The sequence below is a fragment of the Cricetulus griseus genome, chromosome 3, assembly GCF_003668045.3.
Source record: "Cricetulus griseus strain 17A/GY chromosome 3, alternate assembly CriGri-PICRH-1.0, whole genome shotgun sequence".
NCBI classification, from domain to species: domain Eukaryota; kingdom Metazoa; phylum Chordata; class Mammalia; order Rodentia; family Cricetidae; genus Cricetulus; species Cricetulus griseus.
Genome location: NC_048596.1, coordinates 114877886 through 114894773, shown reverse-complemented (window position 1 = coordinate 114894773; position 16888 = coordinate 114877886). Strand labels below are relative to the sequence as shown.

The following is a 16888-nucleotide window of genomic DNA, read 5'->3' as shown; positions in this document are numbered from 1 at the left end:
CTGGAGACCAGGCTGGCCTGGAACTCACAGAAATCCGCTTGCCTCTGCCTCCTGAGTGCTGGATTAACAGCCATTAATCAAGGGATTTAATCAAGGGATTAAAGGTGTGCACCACTAACGCCAGGCTTGAAATTTTCTGTATGAATGACCATATCACCTTCAACCAAGGATAGTTTACCCTTCTCTTCACTGTAGTTGTAGCTCTGGGTGTCATGTTGAAGAACTATGTACAGGTGTTCTTTTTGTCCTGTTCCTGATCAGCATCTTCTAACATGATAGTACTTTAAGAGCTCTAGACAAGCTTTTGGTGACAAGTACCATTTCCTGCAGGAAAGTGGTCCCTACGCCCTTAAACCAGAGGATGTCCTATACCTTGCTGTGGTTGACTCCTCTCCAGTGCGTGGAAACTAGTGTTAGTTGGTTTCTCTGTGAAGTGATGAAAATTGAATAAATGTGTGTATGTCACCAATTATTCCAGGATGCTATCTCTAGTTTTGGCAGATTGAGACTCAAGAGTTCATTTTCTTTGTGAATAATAACACTTATAGCATTGAAGACCAAAAATAATTTCTGTACTTAGTAAACTTATAATGGGCAACTGGCACCTTTTCTTCCTTGACCTCTGTACTTTTTGTCAAATTTCACGCAGGAGCTGCAGCCTGGGTTCTAATTCATGCCAGTATATAGAATGTTGAACAGTGACACATGCCTCAATGTCACCTTGCTTGTGTTTGAATCCCAATCTCACTTACTACCTGTATAATATCTTTGTGTCATTATCCTTTTCTATAAAATGAGAAAAGTTTGTTGGACAGTTGAAAATAACTAGGTTTAGTAATGTGTATAAAGCATTTTGAATAGTATAGCAAAGAAACAGTCAAGTGTTAACTCTTTTCCCTGTTAATGCTATCACATGCACTATCGGTTTTCTTTCAGAATTGAGCACTTTGCCAGAATCTATAGTCAAAAAATTGGCATCAAGAAGGAAGTTCTTTTGAAGACCCTGTGGGGAGACTATTATATAAATATGAAGGCTAAGAAGATTATGAAAGTTGATCAGGTAGTGTGGTTTGTGTTGCTTTGATTGTTGGCTATAGAAAACTTATATGGCTGTAGTAGAAACTACTCAGCCTTAGTTTATGCAGAAGAGTTCACGGAGGACTTTATATGGCATAGAACTGGAAAATGTATGAGTCTTATGTTCAAGCATTATTTCTGTGGAGTTCCAGTTTTGAATACCGTGAGCAAGCTGAATACTGTCATAAGTGTGTATTGCCCCAGCTGCTTGGGTGGGTCAGTTCCTAGACTGTCTCTAAGTTAAGTAAATTACATTAAGTGAATAGAAAACTGTTTTTGGTTTCTGAGTACTCTAAATCTTAGATCCTGGGCACTTTGAAGATACACATTTTGACTTTGTATACTTCTAATTTTTCCATAATGTAAGTAAAGCTGTCGAAGTCACATTTGTGTATAAATTTCTTTTGATGATTTTCCTTAAACTGGACACTCAAGGCAATGGCTGTTAATTGGCATGAACTAATAATAATGATAATATTGCCAGTGGCTCTGCAGAAAGGAAGCATTTGATATGTATTTCATCTCATGTTTGTACAATAGCACTCATACAACCCCAGGTTCTCATTACTCAAACTATTAATTTTTTTATGTAGTTTGATCTTTAAAAAATAGAGTTTTGTTTAAAATTTTTCCTTAAAGGAGTTGGTTTTCTCCTTCCACCATATAAGTTCCAGGGATTGAACTCATTGTCAAGCTTGCTTGCAAATACTTTTAATTGCCCTCATCTGACTTGTAAATACTATGTATATCTATCTCCATGGAACAAGTAAAGTCTGCAATTAAAAGAATGTGCTGTTCCTATGAATGGTTTCTCATGTTTAAGAACACAAGAAACATGAACATAGGAAATGTAAGCCTGTGAAGAGAGCCCTTGTGCATTGAGTGAAGTCAACTTGCAGCTCAAATGTTGTGATTTTTTTGATGGTAGTTGTGGGGCAGCCCCTTACGTATATCCCTCAAATACATTATTTCAACACCCCTCTGGTTCCTAGAGGAAGGGAATTGGTGGCTTATTGGATATGAATTACTGGCTATTTAGAGCATGACTTTTGTCTTTACCATTGAATACTCTATCATAAATAAGCCACACTGACAGTGCTGGGATGAGAGTGTGACTGTAGTAAATGTTCAGGAACTGAAGCTATCATGTTCTTCTTTGCAGGCCAAAGGAAAGAAACCTTTATTTGTACAGTTGATCCTGGAAAATATATGGAGTTTGTATGATGCAGTCTTGAAAAAGTAAGGCTATTATAAAATCTTAAGGCGGGGTCATTTGCCCACTTCCCAGTCTGATGGTCTCTTAGAATAGCTGAGCTTGACCGGGACAGTGAACAGAGCTTCACAAATGAGTTAGCTGTAGGGCTTGGAAACAATTTAAAGGAAAGGAAGGACTGGAACAGCAGCCTGCTGGGGTGTTGAGAGCAGAGGCTTTAAAGAAGTGATGGGCCTTGCTTTATGTAAGCACAGTTCAAAGAAACAGTGATGTGGTGGGAGCAAGCAGATCAGGAACTTGGGAAAAACTCACCCGGTGTAAGTGCAAAAGAAAGCTGGCTTTGTAAACTTGTTAACCATGTGGGCAGAATCAGTGTTAGCATTTCTTTGTAAAGCTGCTCCAATAGACACCGCTTGTTTCAGTAAATTATAGAACTGTACTCTGTGCAGAGTTCTGAAAGAGAAAGTGTTAGCATAGAGCTTGGAGAGTCTCCTGCTTGTCAGGGTCCTTTTACTTATTTTTAGCCACTTCTGAAAAAGTAATGTACAAAGGGAAAAAAAAATTAAACTAATTTTCTTTGCTACTCATTCATATCTATTATGCCTTCTCTGTCTCATCTTTTCCCATAGGGACAAAGAAAAAATTGATAAAATTGTGACTTCTTTAGGATTAAAAATTGGAGCCCGGGAGGCACGACATTCAGATCCTAAAGTCCAGATCAATGCCATTTGTAGCCAGTGGCTCCCCATATCCCACGCTGTTCTCGGTATCCTTTATTTTAGTGGTTTTTAACTAGCTGGATTTTATAAAATAAGATGAAAACGGTATTTTATTGGCAATCAGATAACCCTCTGGAAATAACCCATTCCAATCCACTGTAAGTCTTTTCTGTTTACTTCATGTTCTATCTTGAAGCAATAATAAGTACTAGAAAAATTAATATGCTAATATTGGTTAATATTAATTCCATGAAGTATTCTTTTCAAAACAATATTCGTTCTCTAAAATAAAAATACACTAACAATAAAATAGCTGACAAAGTATATGATAAAAAAAAATCTTTCCATAGGACTTAAGAAAGATATTTAGAGTCAGTGGACAGCCTAGAGCATGTACAGATTTTTGGCAGTGTTACCTTACAGCCCAGGCATTTCTGTGAAACATGCCTGGTTGTTTCAGCGCCGTCACTCCGAAAGTATAGAATCCTTAACGACAGGCCTCAGCTATGGTGTGTCAGAAGCTGCCCAGTCCTCTTGACATGACATCTGAGCGAGTGGAGAAACTGATGTGTACAGGATCACAGACTTTTGAGTCTCTTCCACTGGAAACCCAAGCTCTGAAAGCAGGTAAGGCACATTGCTGTGTACTACACTATTGACTGTCCCCAGTCCAGATTGCCCTGTTTTGCTGAATGCCAGTTTACAGAAAGGCCAGTTTGTCACACATTTAAATCACCACGTTTAGAACTGACCATGTCCCCTCCCCAAAGCTTTCCTTTTACTATAGCATATTACTAGGCCCTCTGGTTAGCAGCCACTGACCCAGACGCCTTCCTGTTTGCTGTTCTCATTTCATTTCATGCTCCCACTGTACTCCATCTTCCTAAATTGCCAAGCATGTGCTCCCTGAGCTATGAAGTCACTGCCATGGCTTTCTTAGGGGCTGAAAGAGTGATTCCTGGAACTATACTGATGCTTAAGAACTGTTGGTACACATTCCTCTTATGAGGACCAGTAGCATTCCAGGCTCAGGGCACTATGGAATTCCTCTGTGTTCATTGTCTCCTTCAGTTCTTCTCATTATACTGAAATTTGTAACCCCTATACCCCCAATCCACAAACTGCTGTAGTGGGGCCCACTGTTAACTCAGTTTGTTACTTGGATGGCCAGTTTCCCATCCTCCTCTGATCAGATCAATCACTAGCATTTGACTGCTTCCCCCTCTGAACCTGGACTTCCCTGACTTCTACATGCTACTACTTCCTATGTTGCTTCATTCCGGGCATTTTGACTTTGGAAGTCACACACAGGATGCCTTCCTTTATCTCATTTTATCTGCAGTCTTTCTTCTGACTTTACATGACAACTATGTGATCATAGTTTCCCCATCTGTATCTGCAAACACAGGTGCTTGGTGAACTCCAGACTCACTAGATTTGTATAGATTGCTCACACTCCATCCATCCCTGCCACCACTCTGCTCTACTCCAGAAGCTTGCAATTCTGGACATACCCCAGCCTCCCAAACCTGTTTCTTCCTATTATTCCTGTTGTACTTAGAGCTGCATCCACCCTTTTATCTGCTGAGTCCAAAGACCCTGGTGTCGTCTGTGGTTTTTGCATTGACCTCACACCCCTGGATCCACTCTATTGGAAAATAACTGCCAGTTCTTTATTTAAAATAATCCAGAATCCAACTACTGCCCAGCATTTCCTCCAGCTTCTCCAGGCTAGTTGCCATTCTCTCTCACTTGTGTTCTCTAGCTACAGTCTGACTGATGGTATTGACATGCTCAAAACTGTAGAGTTCTTGCTTCCTGTAGTTTTCTTGTTATATTTTAATTATTTTATTTGTTTGTTTGTTTTGTTTTTCAAGTCAGGGTTTCCTTGGCTTCCTGGAACTCACTCTGTAGACCAGGCTGGCCTCAAACTCACAGAGATCTTCCTGCCTCTGTTTCCCTAGTGCTGGGATTAAAAGCGTGTGCCACCACTGCCTGGTTTGTTTGTTTGTTTGTTTGTTTGTTTGTTTGTTTGAATGTTTCATTCTCTGTAGAAGTTATTTTGATAAGAGGTAACGAGTTTTCTAAAAACTGATAATCAGTGATTTTATGCCTGTGTTTAGGTTCTGAAAAAGATGAGGATCCCTGAGGTTGTGACATATGTTGATATGGAATTGTGTTAAACTTTATATTCTTAGAGAGAATTGACTTCTCTCTGGCATTGAATGAATCTTTATTTCTGAGTTTTGTTACTGTCCTGATACATTATTTTTAAATTTTAGTATTATTATGATTATCATTATTTGCATATGAGTTTTGCATACATGCATGCCTGTGTACCGCATATTTGCTTGATGCCTGTGGGAGCTAGAGTTACAGATGGTTGTGAACTGCCATGTGTATACTGGGATTTGAACCTGGGTCCTCTAGAAGAGCAGTCAGTGCTCTTCACTGATGAGACATCTCTCCAACCCTGATGACACATTATTTTTGTTTATTTCATACTTTAATTTATCATTATAAGGGATTAGAAAAACATTTAAGGAACTCTATTATTGGCTTTTGATCCAGGTAGGAGTACTTTGTTCTATACCTTCTCCCTTGGATACAGAGAAACAGTGATTACGTTTTCCTGTGGATGGCCAAGCCCTGTCACCAGCTCCCACCCTTCAGCTTTGTTCCTTTTTCTGCATTGTCCAGCTCTTGCTTTATCACAGCTATAAAGAGTTAACATGTTTAGATGATGCTGTATTCTAAATGTAATTGCTGTTCACAACCATTTTTAGGTTTTTAATCTTGAGAAAAGCAGTAACATTGTTTCCTGTTTATTTAGCTTTTATGAAATGTGGAAGTGAAGATACTGCTCCAGTTATTATCTTTGTTTCCAAAATGTTTGCAGTTGATGCGAAAACCTTGCCTCAGAATAAGCCAAGGTAAGAGAAAGAGGGGCTGGACTAGGGAAAAGGCTTATGATTGGCTGGTAGACATGTAACTGGGATATGGGTGGAAGGCATAGATGTTGCCACTCTTCCTCACCCCTACCTTGGAATTGTGCACATCCCTGGGGTAACTTCTAGAATCCATTTAATCATCTATCCTTCTGTTACATCTGTAGAAGAAAGCTGTTGAAATCACCAGTGGAATATTGATTTGAATTTATATAAACTTAAAGGCTAGTAATAGCCCTGTTAATGACAGTTACCCTTTCATTGAGCATGTCAGATATGATGCAGTCAGCCTTCTCTGTCTCTAGGTATGTCTACCTCAGTGGAGACTGGGTATCTGATCATCAGTTCACTGTAGGTTCTGTCTGCAAGGGTGGCAGGTTGTGGAGAGGATTTGTCAAGTTCAGAGTCTTCTGTTCTCCATTGTCTGCTCCCCATGTCGTCTTCTCTTCCCCATGGCTCCTGCCTCCCCAACTAGTTAGATCCTGTTGAGTTTTGGGTGGGTCTGGTGGATCAAGAGGACACTAAGAAGAATTACTTTGTAATGAGGAGTTTTGTTAGAAGAGAGATTAATTCCATGGCAGGGTTCTGAGGAGTGATCAGACTCCAGGACCAGGGACAGGAAGTATGGCATGGTGAGGGCTCTTCTTTCTGAGGAGCAGGAGGTTGACTTCAACAGCTCAAGGCCTCACTCCCTGATTCCTAGGCAGGAGGCAGGGGATGGGAGGTAGCACTCCTTAATGCAAATTCACTTCCCAGATGAGGTGTGTTAGCATCAGCAAGTATGCTGACTCAGGGCCTGTATATTCTAGTCAGGTGTCTAGAACAGGCTTGGCAGAGGCAGAGACTGGATCCCAGCATACTTTTCTTAGAGAACCTGGTCATTTCTGGAAATAATTGAAGCAACTTCTGAGCTGGTTCTGCTGCCTGAGACTCTCCAGTATATTTCTCACCATGCTCCAGAGTGATTTTTCTCAACCTTTTTTCAAAGTTTTTTTTTTATTTACATTTATTTATTTACTTGCTTAAGAGGACAGTGTGTGGGAGTCAGTTGTCAGTTCTTTTCCTACCCCGTCAGAGTCCTGGTCATAAAACTTAGATCTTCAGGCTTGGTGGCAAGCACTTTACCCAGTGAACTATTTTGCCACCCCTTCAAAATAATCTTTGCAATGACTTCCTTCTGAAGATTAAGTTTCCTGCTTAAAAACCACTATTGATTCTCAATACCTAGTTTTTCCTAAAATATGAAGTGCACTGTTGGAGTGCAGTGGCACTTTTCATTATTATACTTATTTTAATGTATATGTTTATTGTTTTTTATGTCATTAGTTTTTCTTTTTATATGGTGAGACTTTTAACTGAGAGGAAAGAGTGTCTTCATGGATGCATCTGTGCTGCAGTCCATATGGAAGGAGTCAGGAACCTGGAGGAGAGGTTGAAGCAGATATCATGGAGGAACTCTGCTTACTGGCTCGCTCCCCGTGGTTTGCTTCAGCCTTTCTTATATAACCCAAGACCACCTGCCCAGAGGTAGCACTATCCACAGTGGGCTGGGACCTTCCACATCAATCATTAATCAAAGAAATGTCCCACAGACTTGCCTGCAGGCCAGTTGATGGAAGCATTTTCTCAATTGAGTTTCTCCCTTACAAACCCAAATTCCTAAGCTAAATACCCATCCTCAACCTTCTTTTTAATAGTGATTTTTGCAGTATTAAGACTCCAAGTACCTTCTCTATCCTGGTAGAAAAGAGAGTCACTTGTCATGGGGGGAAAAAAGAAATAAGCATTATTCCATTATTGCTAATGGTCCCTCCCTTTCTTCATACTGACCCCTGGCAAACACTCATCCCACTTACATATTGCCTTTTCTTTTTGAATATCCCCTGTGCCTAATAGTGGCTGATAGTTTGAATTTGACCTTTTAGTGCTGCTGAATTGTGAGTTCTCAGCCTGACATCGTGAATGTTCATTCTCCATGAAGACATACTTTTGAACTTAGAAAGAAAACCTCCTTTCTTATTGTGGCCTTTTGCATACTTCTCAGGGTGTTTCAACCATCGCTGCCCGCTAGCCACTTTCTTCTTTATCCTTGTTAGCCTCTACCAGAAAAGCTATTGAGTGTCTGTGGAAGGTTTTGTGTGACTGCACTTCATGCTACTTGGGGCCATGGGCAATTGTACACCAGTTCATAGGTCCAGAACCTCTGGGGATATAGCAGGCCAGAGAACCTGCTCCCCTGATTGCTTTTGGAGAAGCCTCTGCTTGGGGGGGGACAGGGGGCGGGGGGGGGGGGGGGGACTTGGGACTGCTCTGTAGCCATATGAGCACTTGTTCTTGAAGGAGCTGAGAGGTGCTTGGTGCTGCCAGATCATAACATATTTGTGACCTCCTATAGGCCTCTCACTCAAGAAGAAATCGCCCAAAGACGTGAACGTGCACGACAGAGACACGCAGAAAGGCTTGCAGGAACACAGGGGCAGGCACCCCAAGGTCCCACCCAGGATGGAGGTACCCTTGAAACAGGTCCCCAGGGAGATGAGCCAAGAGGTACAGCATTCCTAAACAGGCTTTGGTGTAAAGTATTGGACATCTGTGCTTATCTTGCTACATTGTCCCTTACCTTTTAACTTTTGTCATAGTTTTTATCAATATTGTTTCTATTCTTGGGTCAAATATTCCTATTCAATATTTCTTCTGGATGTACAAACAGCTCCTGGGTTGAAGTAAGCATTCATGGCACTGAATATCTTTTTGTGCCTGGCAGGTGATGAGCCAGACGTGGCAAGTATTAGCCCTCAACCTGTGGCCCAGGAAGAAAGCAGCCAAGAAGCCTTCATTGCATTTGCTCGTGTGTTCAGTGGCATAGCTCGAAGAGGACAGAAAATTTTTGTCTTGGGACCCAAGTACAGCCCTGTTGAGTTTTTACAACGGGTAAGAGTTAGGAGTAAAATTCAAGGCCTTATTTTAAGGGTCTGGTAACTCTCAGACTGGCAAGGTGTGGTGGAGAATGGTTAAATGGGCCAAAGGCACCCCAATTCCTGTGTCTTCTGTTGTGTTGCCTTGGCAATATTTTGTGTAAATGGTTCCTATAGTAGTATTTGGGAACCTTAAAAGCAGGTAAACAGCTTTTCGGGCCTTTTGCACATCAAGCTTGGTAAGAGTCACTTTGGGATGGAGGGAAGAAGTAGATGGAGATGTTATTCTAGAGCTAGGCCATTGGTCCATCTTCAAGAAGTATACAGAGCCAAAATCCCAATGACTCAAGCCAAAGGTATAGGAAGCAATTACTCAGGCCTGTCTGAGAGCGGATGGACAGCCAGCATGGAGAAATGATTGAGCCAGGGCCGTAAGAGGCCATAGGCCAGAATTATCAGGGAACACATGACATAGGCGTTGGTATTAAAAATGGATGAGAAAGACTCTAAAGCACCAGGCAGGACCAGCAAGAAGCAACTCAACAGTGAGTAACATGACCCCTTAGGCACATAAACACCTGGCCTCATGGAAGTAGCTTATCTGTAGGTGACCAGGACACTGCAGCTAGATGCAGGTAGGAGACAGGGGGAGCAGCTGAAGAAAGTTTGTCCTCAGTCTCTACTGTTCAGTTTATTTTCTCCAGTGCTGCCTGATGGTTAGGCAGGCCTTGCTAGGCTGTGGGACAGAGCACAGGACTTAGTGTGCGGAGACTTGTGATTTGTGGGAAGCTGCTGCGATCTTAGAAGTTCTTAGCTTGTCACTGAGAGTCATGTACTCTAAACTGTCCCAGTGGCAAGGATTGTTCTGTGAAGCACTGACTTCCTGGCTGTTACAATTCCCGTCAGTACTCCCGTTCACCGCCGTCTGGTGTGTTGTCTATCACTGAGACTACAGGTTGGAACCAGTTGTTCATGTATCTACAGCTAAGCAACACAAAAGACAGTTGACTCCATGGAGTCAGAGCCATGGGAATCCTAGTCTGATATCCTTTTTTGAAAGGATATGTGAAACATCTCAGACCCACTGTGGAAGTTAGCCCTACTGAGATCCTACCCATGTCCTTTGTGCTATTTTTCTGTTGCTGTGTGTTACAGATCCTAACATAACCGGCAGTTGAGAAAAGTGCAGGTTACTGGCTTATGCTTTCTAAGACTCTGGGTCTGACTTAGCTGGGTGTCCTTGGGATTTTACACTGCTGTCACCAGGATGTTGATGAGCTTTTCTCCTTTGCAGAATCAACTAGAAAAGATATGCTTCCGAGAGAGGGGCTGGGGAGGAGCGTGTGCACTTGTGCTGCGTGTGGACACACTAGTAGAGATTGAACCAGGGATGTGCATGGCAGGCACTGAGCTACAGCCACGGTCTGTTTTACTTTTATTTTGAGACAGAGCCTCACCGAGTTACCTAGGATAGCCCTGAGCTCATTCTGTAGCCTAGGCGGGCCTTGAGCTATGATCCTTCTGCCTCAGCCTTCCAAGTACCATCAGGCTTAGGGTGTTGCTTACATTTTAGATTTCCTGTCATGTTGTCTTTAGAGCTGCTCTTGAGTGTTGCAGTCATACAGAACATGAACATTGAGGTGTGTCATGTCAAAAAGCCATCTCTTTCCTGAGCTTCCCAAGTCTGCCTTTGTTCTGAGCCTCCCTGAGTTTTCTTGCTTTGCCCCTTTTCCATCAGCCACTCTTTGCTTGTGATGTAAATTGTCTTGACCTCATACGTTAGAGCTAAGATATTTTACTCCATCTTAGTACTAGCTTTGGGCCTGTGGGCACCAAAGATGCATTGGTTGATTGAAACACTTCCTGGGTACCCTGGATATGGAGGGTACATTTCCAAATACCTATGAAACTCACACCTTGAATCATACATGACATTGTCTCTTTAAAAATAAATAATGAAGGAGGGGGCTCATAACTCTGCAGTTGTGTGTGTGTTTATACATGTGTGTTCTGTCTTTTCTTCAGTGTTCCTAGTATTTCAACATATGCTCCCTTTCATATTAACCATGTGGCATATGTACCTAGCAGGTGCTCAGCTTTTTCGTGGTGTTTTTATCAGTTATTTTCATGTGTCTCAAGGCACTAGCACAGTTCTTGTTGAATGCTTTATAACATTATCAGAAGAGCCCAACAATTTGCAATAATAATGGTAATAATGAATGTTGAAGCAAGCATGGCATAGTCATCTGAGAACTGTTGCATGGCATAATGCTCATCCACAGTGACAAGAGGCTCTGGACCAACAGAAGGGGAGCTACCAGGTCACAGAAGAATTTTTTTAATCTCAAAGCTTATAGGTGGGGATTTAGACACATTTTAAATATGTGATAGGTTTTAGTACTTCCCGAACTTATTCATCAAATGTGACTTGTTTTTATCATAACCCATGGAGAATGGAAAATAGCATTTCAGCTTTGTGTGTTTTGGGTAGAGACAAAGGTGACCACACAGTGTCTTGGTGCTAACTAAAAGCTTGAGGGCCCTGTGATACCTCACTCATCTCCTCACTTGGTTTCCATCATCTTTCTCTGGCAGGTTCCACTAGGCTTCTCAGCTCCGCTAGAGGACCTGCCTCCAGTCCCCCATATGGCATGCTGTACTCTGGAGAACCTGTATCTTCTGATGGGAAGAGAGCTGGAAGATCTGGAGGAAGTGCCCCCAGGAAATGTGCTGGGTAGGTGCTGCTGGCTACTCCATTCACTCCAGCATTGAAGGCTGTCCAACATGTCACAGGTCATTTAGTGACATTCTCAAAGAGAATACTCTGTCTTTTTCCATAGTGCATAATTTTTTATGGAGTGTTTAACTTAGAATAATTGAGTCACCAGCATATGAGTCAGCGATTTGGATATGTAGTTCAAACATATGTGCTGCTTAAGTAAACGGTGACGCTCTGTCTTAAGTAAGGGTGCCACTTGTTTGGAAGCTAAAAAGAGACTTCTTACTCATATAAAGTCAGTATAGATGACCCAGCATTTCTGGGACTACAGATTTGGTTCTAAATTTTTGGAAGCTGTTTTGTTATGATGGTTTGTTTAAATTCGTTCCATTTTTCCTTACACAACCTCCCCACCACCAAGTACTTCTTACCACTGAAAGTAACTGATTGGTATTAATTTTTCTGTGAATATTGTTCCTTGTCCCTGGCTTGATTCCTGCACTTCTTGCAGAATCCACTGAGGCTCTTTTGGCTGTTCTTGAGGCAAGTTCTTCATCAGAACCAGGACATGGAGTGCTGTGTTCCATTGTGCACTTGGACTCTGAGCCATATGGTCCTCGTTAGCTGTAGAGCTGTTCATTCAGTGACTGCTAAATGAGAAGTCCTTGTTACATCAAGGGTATTGGTCTAGAATAGCTACTGGTTTGCCCCAATTTTGTGGGCTTTAATCTAAGAAATTTGTCAAAACATTTTGTCATGCTCCTACTGAGGTGTATTCTTTTCCTTTAAAAAAAAAATTCATTAATTTTTTTTAATTTGACATGGAATTAGTAGAATTCCTGGCTTCTTCCTTCCCTATTCTCTCTTTTGTTTCTACTTTGGAAAATACTGCTGCAGTTAGGGTCAAGCTGATGATTGATCTAGCTTTGTGAGTGACCATAGCCAACTTCATGAGAACTTTGGGAGAATGAGAACACCCCTCTGCTCCTAAGCCCTCATTGGGATTACTATGTTAGACTCCCTGTTTTTCTTGAATGGCCCCATAACCTAGAAGAGCTCAGCCTGATGCTCAGGGAAAGGAAGATGTGGTGTGGACAGCATGGAGTGCCTTCATGATGGTGCCTCTACCTGTGACTCCTTGTGTTGTCTTCTCCAGTACAAGTGACGGAAGTATGTCAGGCAGTGGTTTCTAGTTTCTTCTGGGTTCTAGACACTGTCCATAGTTGTGGTTAAGTGTTAGTAGAAGTACTAAAACCATTTCTTTCTCATCCATCTCTCAAGGCAGCCATGGTTCTGCCCTCTGCTATAAGGAAAGCACCTACTGTGAGCTAAAACTGCTCATTTCTTCTTGAGGAAAAAAAAAGATATGTATGTATGTATGTATGTATGTATGTATGTATGTATACAGACATACACACGCACACACCCCTCTGTCTTATTTTCTAAAAATTGGGGAATGGAGTAGGAGGTGAGTAAAAGTGACTCAACATTATTTGTCATTTACCTATTTAAGGATATGCCAAAGGGACTCATAACTTTGAGGTGAAGTAGATTTGAGTGGGAAAAGCCAGGTGTATTTCCTGTATGCATTCGGACTGTATTTAGATGCTGAGATCTCAGTCCATAGTCCTCGACTGTTTGACTCTGGGCCCTTGGTGAGACAGAACATTATGGTGGCAGGAGCATGCAGTGTGAAGTTATGGTAGCCAAGAAACAGAGCAGAGTGCCTCAGACCTTGGTGGATGGGAGGAAGAGTGAAGCCATGACAGGAAGGATAAGATAAACCTTCATGGACGGGCACCGCCCTGGTGGCCCATGTCTGGCAGCTCCCCCAACCCCTTCCAGAATTCTGCTTCCCAGGAGTCAAACTGTTCCTTAGATCAGAACTCTCATGATCCAATTGTCTCTGGAAACACACACAGCCTGGGGCATGCTTCATTAAACCTCCTAGTCATTTCTCACCCAGTTAAGAAGATAAATCATCACAGCCTCCAGTAGATTCGTGGTTTTATTCAGGAGTAAAGGGGCTTTCCTGGTGATCTTGGTGTGTAGTCATTTTTCTCTGATTGTTCTATGTCCTGCTAACTGCAAGGGAGGCCCAGGATTGAGTGTAGAGATAACTGGGGCTATGAGTGTTTTTCAGAGGTCTGGTTTATACTGCCAGCCAAGTCACCTCCACCTCTCATCTCTTGTTGCCTGTCAATTTCTGAGTCCCCTTTGTTAAAGTTGTGTTTCTTCACATCAACAAGCAAGATTTACTGCCCCTCCCTCCCCCCAGGATTATAAATGTAACACAGAAGGAATTAGAGCCAGGCTAGCCTCTTTGATTTGCTCTCCAAATTGAGACAGGCAGTAATTGTTTCCAAATCTAACCTAGCTCCCTGCATAACTAGCAAGAACAAAGACAACAAGATTCTGCCCACAGTTCCCTCCAACTAGTTATATTGGCTTCTAGCCAGTCATGCAACCTTGCTGGGCCTAAGGATTTACCATTGATTTGAACTAACTGCATTAGTTATTATTGTTATCGACAATTCTGTTTCCTCTGGTAGAAACAGGATGGCTATACTTAATTGTTTGCCAAGATTGTTATCTATGAATTCCTGTGGATTCATTTATTATATTTATTATTTAGCTAAAATGTGAAAGACAGAACATTTAATAGCAATATATGGTTACATTTTGTTGTTCTAACTATAAAATACTAACAAAATTATAAAATACCTACAAAATTCAATTTGACATTCCTATTGTATTGTAGCTGGCTGATAACCCAAGTCAAATGCAGTCAGTTTAAAATTCTTTTTCTTTTTTTTCTTTGTCTTTTGAGACAGGATTCACTGTATAACCCTGGCTTTCCTGAAATCACTCCGTAGACCAGGCTGGCCTGAACTCACAGAGATCTGCTGCCTGCCTCTGCCTATTTACCTGGATTGTCACTATCTCCAGGGTTGGAAAAGAACAATATCCTATATCCAGGTCCCTTCTAAGCCTCTAACTTCTCAGGCCCGTGGTTAAACTTTATTTCAGTAATTAGGCCATTTTCCCTGCCAGTATTCGTTAGAAGAAGCAGTAACTGTTTCGACATGGTCACTTGGGCCTGATGACCCATTCGAATGGCTCCATCACAACACCGTGAACTGATTTGTGGCTTCAGAACCTGGAACAGCCTCTTGAGGCAAATTCCATTTGTTCATTGATTTAAAACCATGCAGCGTATGTTAGCAGTCATAAGTTCATAAGCCAAGGTGTTTAATAAAAGCAGCTGTTTAGGGCTAGCAAGAGTGAAGGAGGAGGAAGCTCGGAGCTTTCGATTTAGAAGATGGGTAGCAGAGAAGGCTAACTGGTAGCTCAGGACAATGAAGTGTTTCTAGGGTACATTGACTTTAGTTTTAACCAGGTATATCCACACAGGTTTTCATTGTTTATAGTTTGAAATGAAAAATTAGGCTAGCTGAAGTGGGTAGAATAATTCTCATGTTCCAATTTCCCATTGCTGTATTATAAACTTAAAGCCTAGTGGCTTAAAATAAACATGGCTTTTTTTTTTTTTTTAATGCACCTGCAGTTTTTGAATTTGCTTGGTGTAGGTGGTGTGTGTTCCATGGGTGTCTGCTGGGGGAGCTCAAAGCCTAGAGGTAGGAAGAGTAGTAGGAAGAGCCTTTCAGTCCAAGTGCTGGAGGCTAATGCCACCTCTGGGCTGTGGCCTTGGTTGGGGGTAACTAGGCTTTACAGGTAAGTGGTTTGTTCCACTTTGAATATGAATTTCCCCCACAGGCTCATTCCTTAAGTGCTCTTCTCCTGTCAATAGTGCTCCTGTTGTTGGTAGTGTTACTTGGGGAATTTGTAGACACTCTCAGAGATGGGTCACCCTGGAGACTGGATCACCAGGATGTGTCTTTAAAGGGTCTATCTTGACTGCTGCCTTCCCCCTGCTTCCAGACCATGAGGTAAGTAGCCTACCCCCTCTTCACTCCATTATCCTGTTCTGCTTCAGCACAGGCCTAGAATCAATGGAGCCAACAATTGTGGAATGCAGTCTCTAGAACTGTGCTAAAGTACATCATTCATCTCCTTAAATTATTTTTGTGAGTATGTCCCAGCATTCAGGAGCTCTGTCACCTTTGTGGCATGCCTTCCACAGCTTTCAGCATCGTGCCACCACATCCTGTTTGTTAGAAGTGAGTTATGACCCATATTCTAAGAAAGAAAACTATCTGTTTTTAGTGTTTTGTTTTTTTTTTTTTAACTCTCACTTTTAATGAGGGGGCCAGTCTTAGGATTTGTGGACAGTGCTTTGAAACCACCACACTACTGTTCACAGATAATTTCTTGTTTTCCTTTGTGTTTTGTAGACCTATCTATACATATTACAACTGAAGATAGAGATGTTCATGTGATTGGGGAAGGCCTGTGAGCTCTTTGTGACTTTGTTCACTTAGAGAAAATGTCAGCCGTATTTAATAAGAAAATGGTGGCAAATGATGTGACTGATGGCCATCTGCTTTCCATCAGAAACCATGTAGCAGTGAGTTCATTCAGTGCAGACGAAAATTGTTTTGTTGGAAGAGGAAATGAAAACATTCTATGGTGTTCTTGGACAATCAGTATTAGGTAGCCAGGCTCCACGGGGGAGTTCCTTTATGGGAACACTTGAAAATGCAGATTTCACATTTGAACTCAGCTGTAACTCACTTTAGAACTTGGATGTGCTGATAAGTATGGAATAGATTTTGTCGGCTGGAAATAGTAGATTTAAAGTTTAAAGTTATTTAATTCCAACCTGATGTTTGTTGTATAGTTGGTATAGATGGGACCAAAGAGACCTAACTGTGTCAAGCACACAATAGTCTTTTGTTAAATTCTCCACTGAAAATATCTCTAAAAATAAATGTTTGCTACAGGCTTGTACTAAAATATGAGGGGAAATTGAATTAGAATTCCAAATCCTGGCCTTTTCATATACTCTTGTAGATCTCTTCCATATGGTTGAGCCTTTAAAAGTTCAGGGACATATTCTGAGAGGAAACATGATATTCCTCTTTTCACAACATAAGGAAAATAATAAATATTAATTAGCCCTTTTCTGAACAGATTTAATTCTGCCATAGTTGGTTGCTGGACCAATAGGAAGTTAGTATCAGTGGTCATTATGGGTTGAATGGCGTGTATGTGTTTGTGTTTGAGGGAGAGAAAGGGAGAGAGAGAAAGAGAGAGAGAGAGAATATATTCCGTTTATATGAATAACCTAGAAACAAAAAGCGTTGGAAGGATTTTTTTACCAGTGAGTTTGACTT

General features: G+C 41.5%; 1 protein-coding gene across 2 annotated transcripts in view; it reads left to right on the top strand.

Moving 5' to 3' along the window:
* The window catches only part of Efl1 (elongation factor like GTPase 1), a 118105-nt gene that overhangs the window by 29434 nt on the left and 71783 nt on the right, over positions 1–16888 (top strand). Inside the window, exons 8-15 of one of the 2 annotated variants that reach the window (XM_027407550.1) lie at positions 937–1060; positions 2240–2316; positions 2920–3056; positions 3514–3636; positions 5843–5942; positions 8353–8465; positions 8722–8888; positions 11468–11606. In XM_027407550.1, coding sequence (XP_027263351.1) covers positions 937–1060; positions 2240–2316; positions 2920–3056; positions 3514–3636; positions 5843–5942; positions 8353–8465; positions 8722–8888; positions 11468–11606 — 980 coding nt within the window. Of the gene's footprint in view, positions 1–936; positions 1061–2239; positions 2317–2919; positions 3057–3513; positions 3637–5842; positions 5943–8352; positions 8505–8721; positions 8889–11467; positions 11607–16888 lie in introns of both variants that reach the window. The other variant, XM_027407549.1, reaches the window with a different exon arrangement.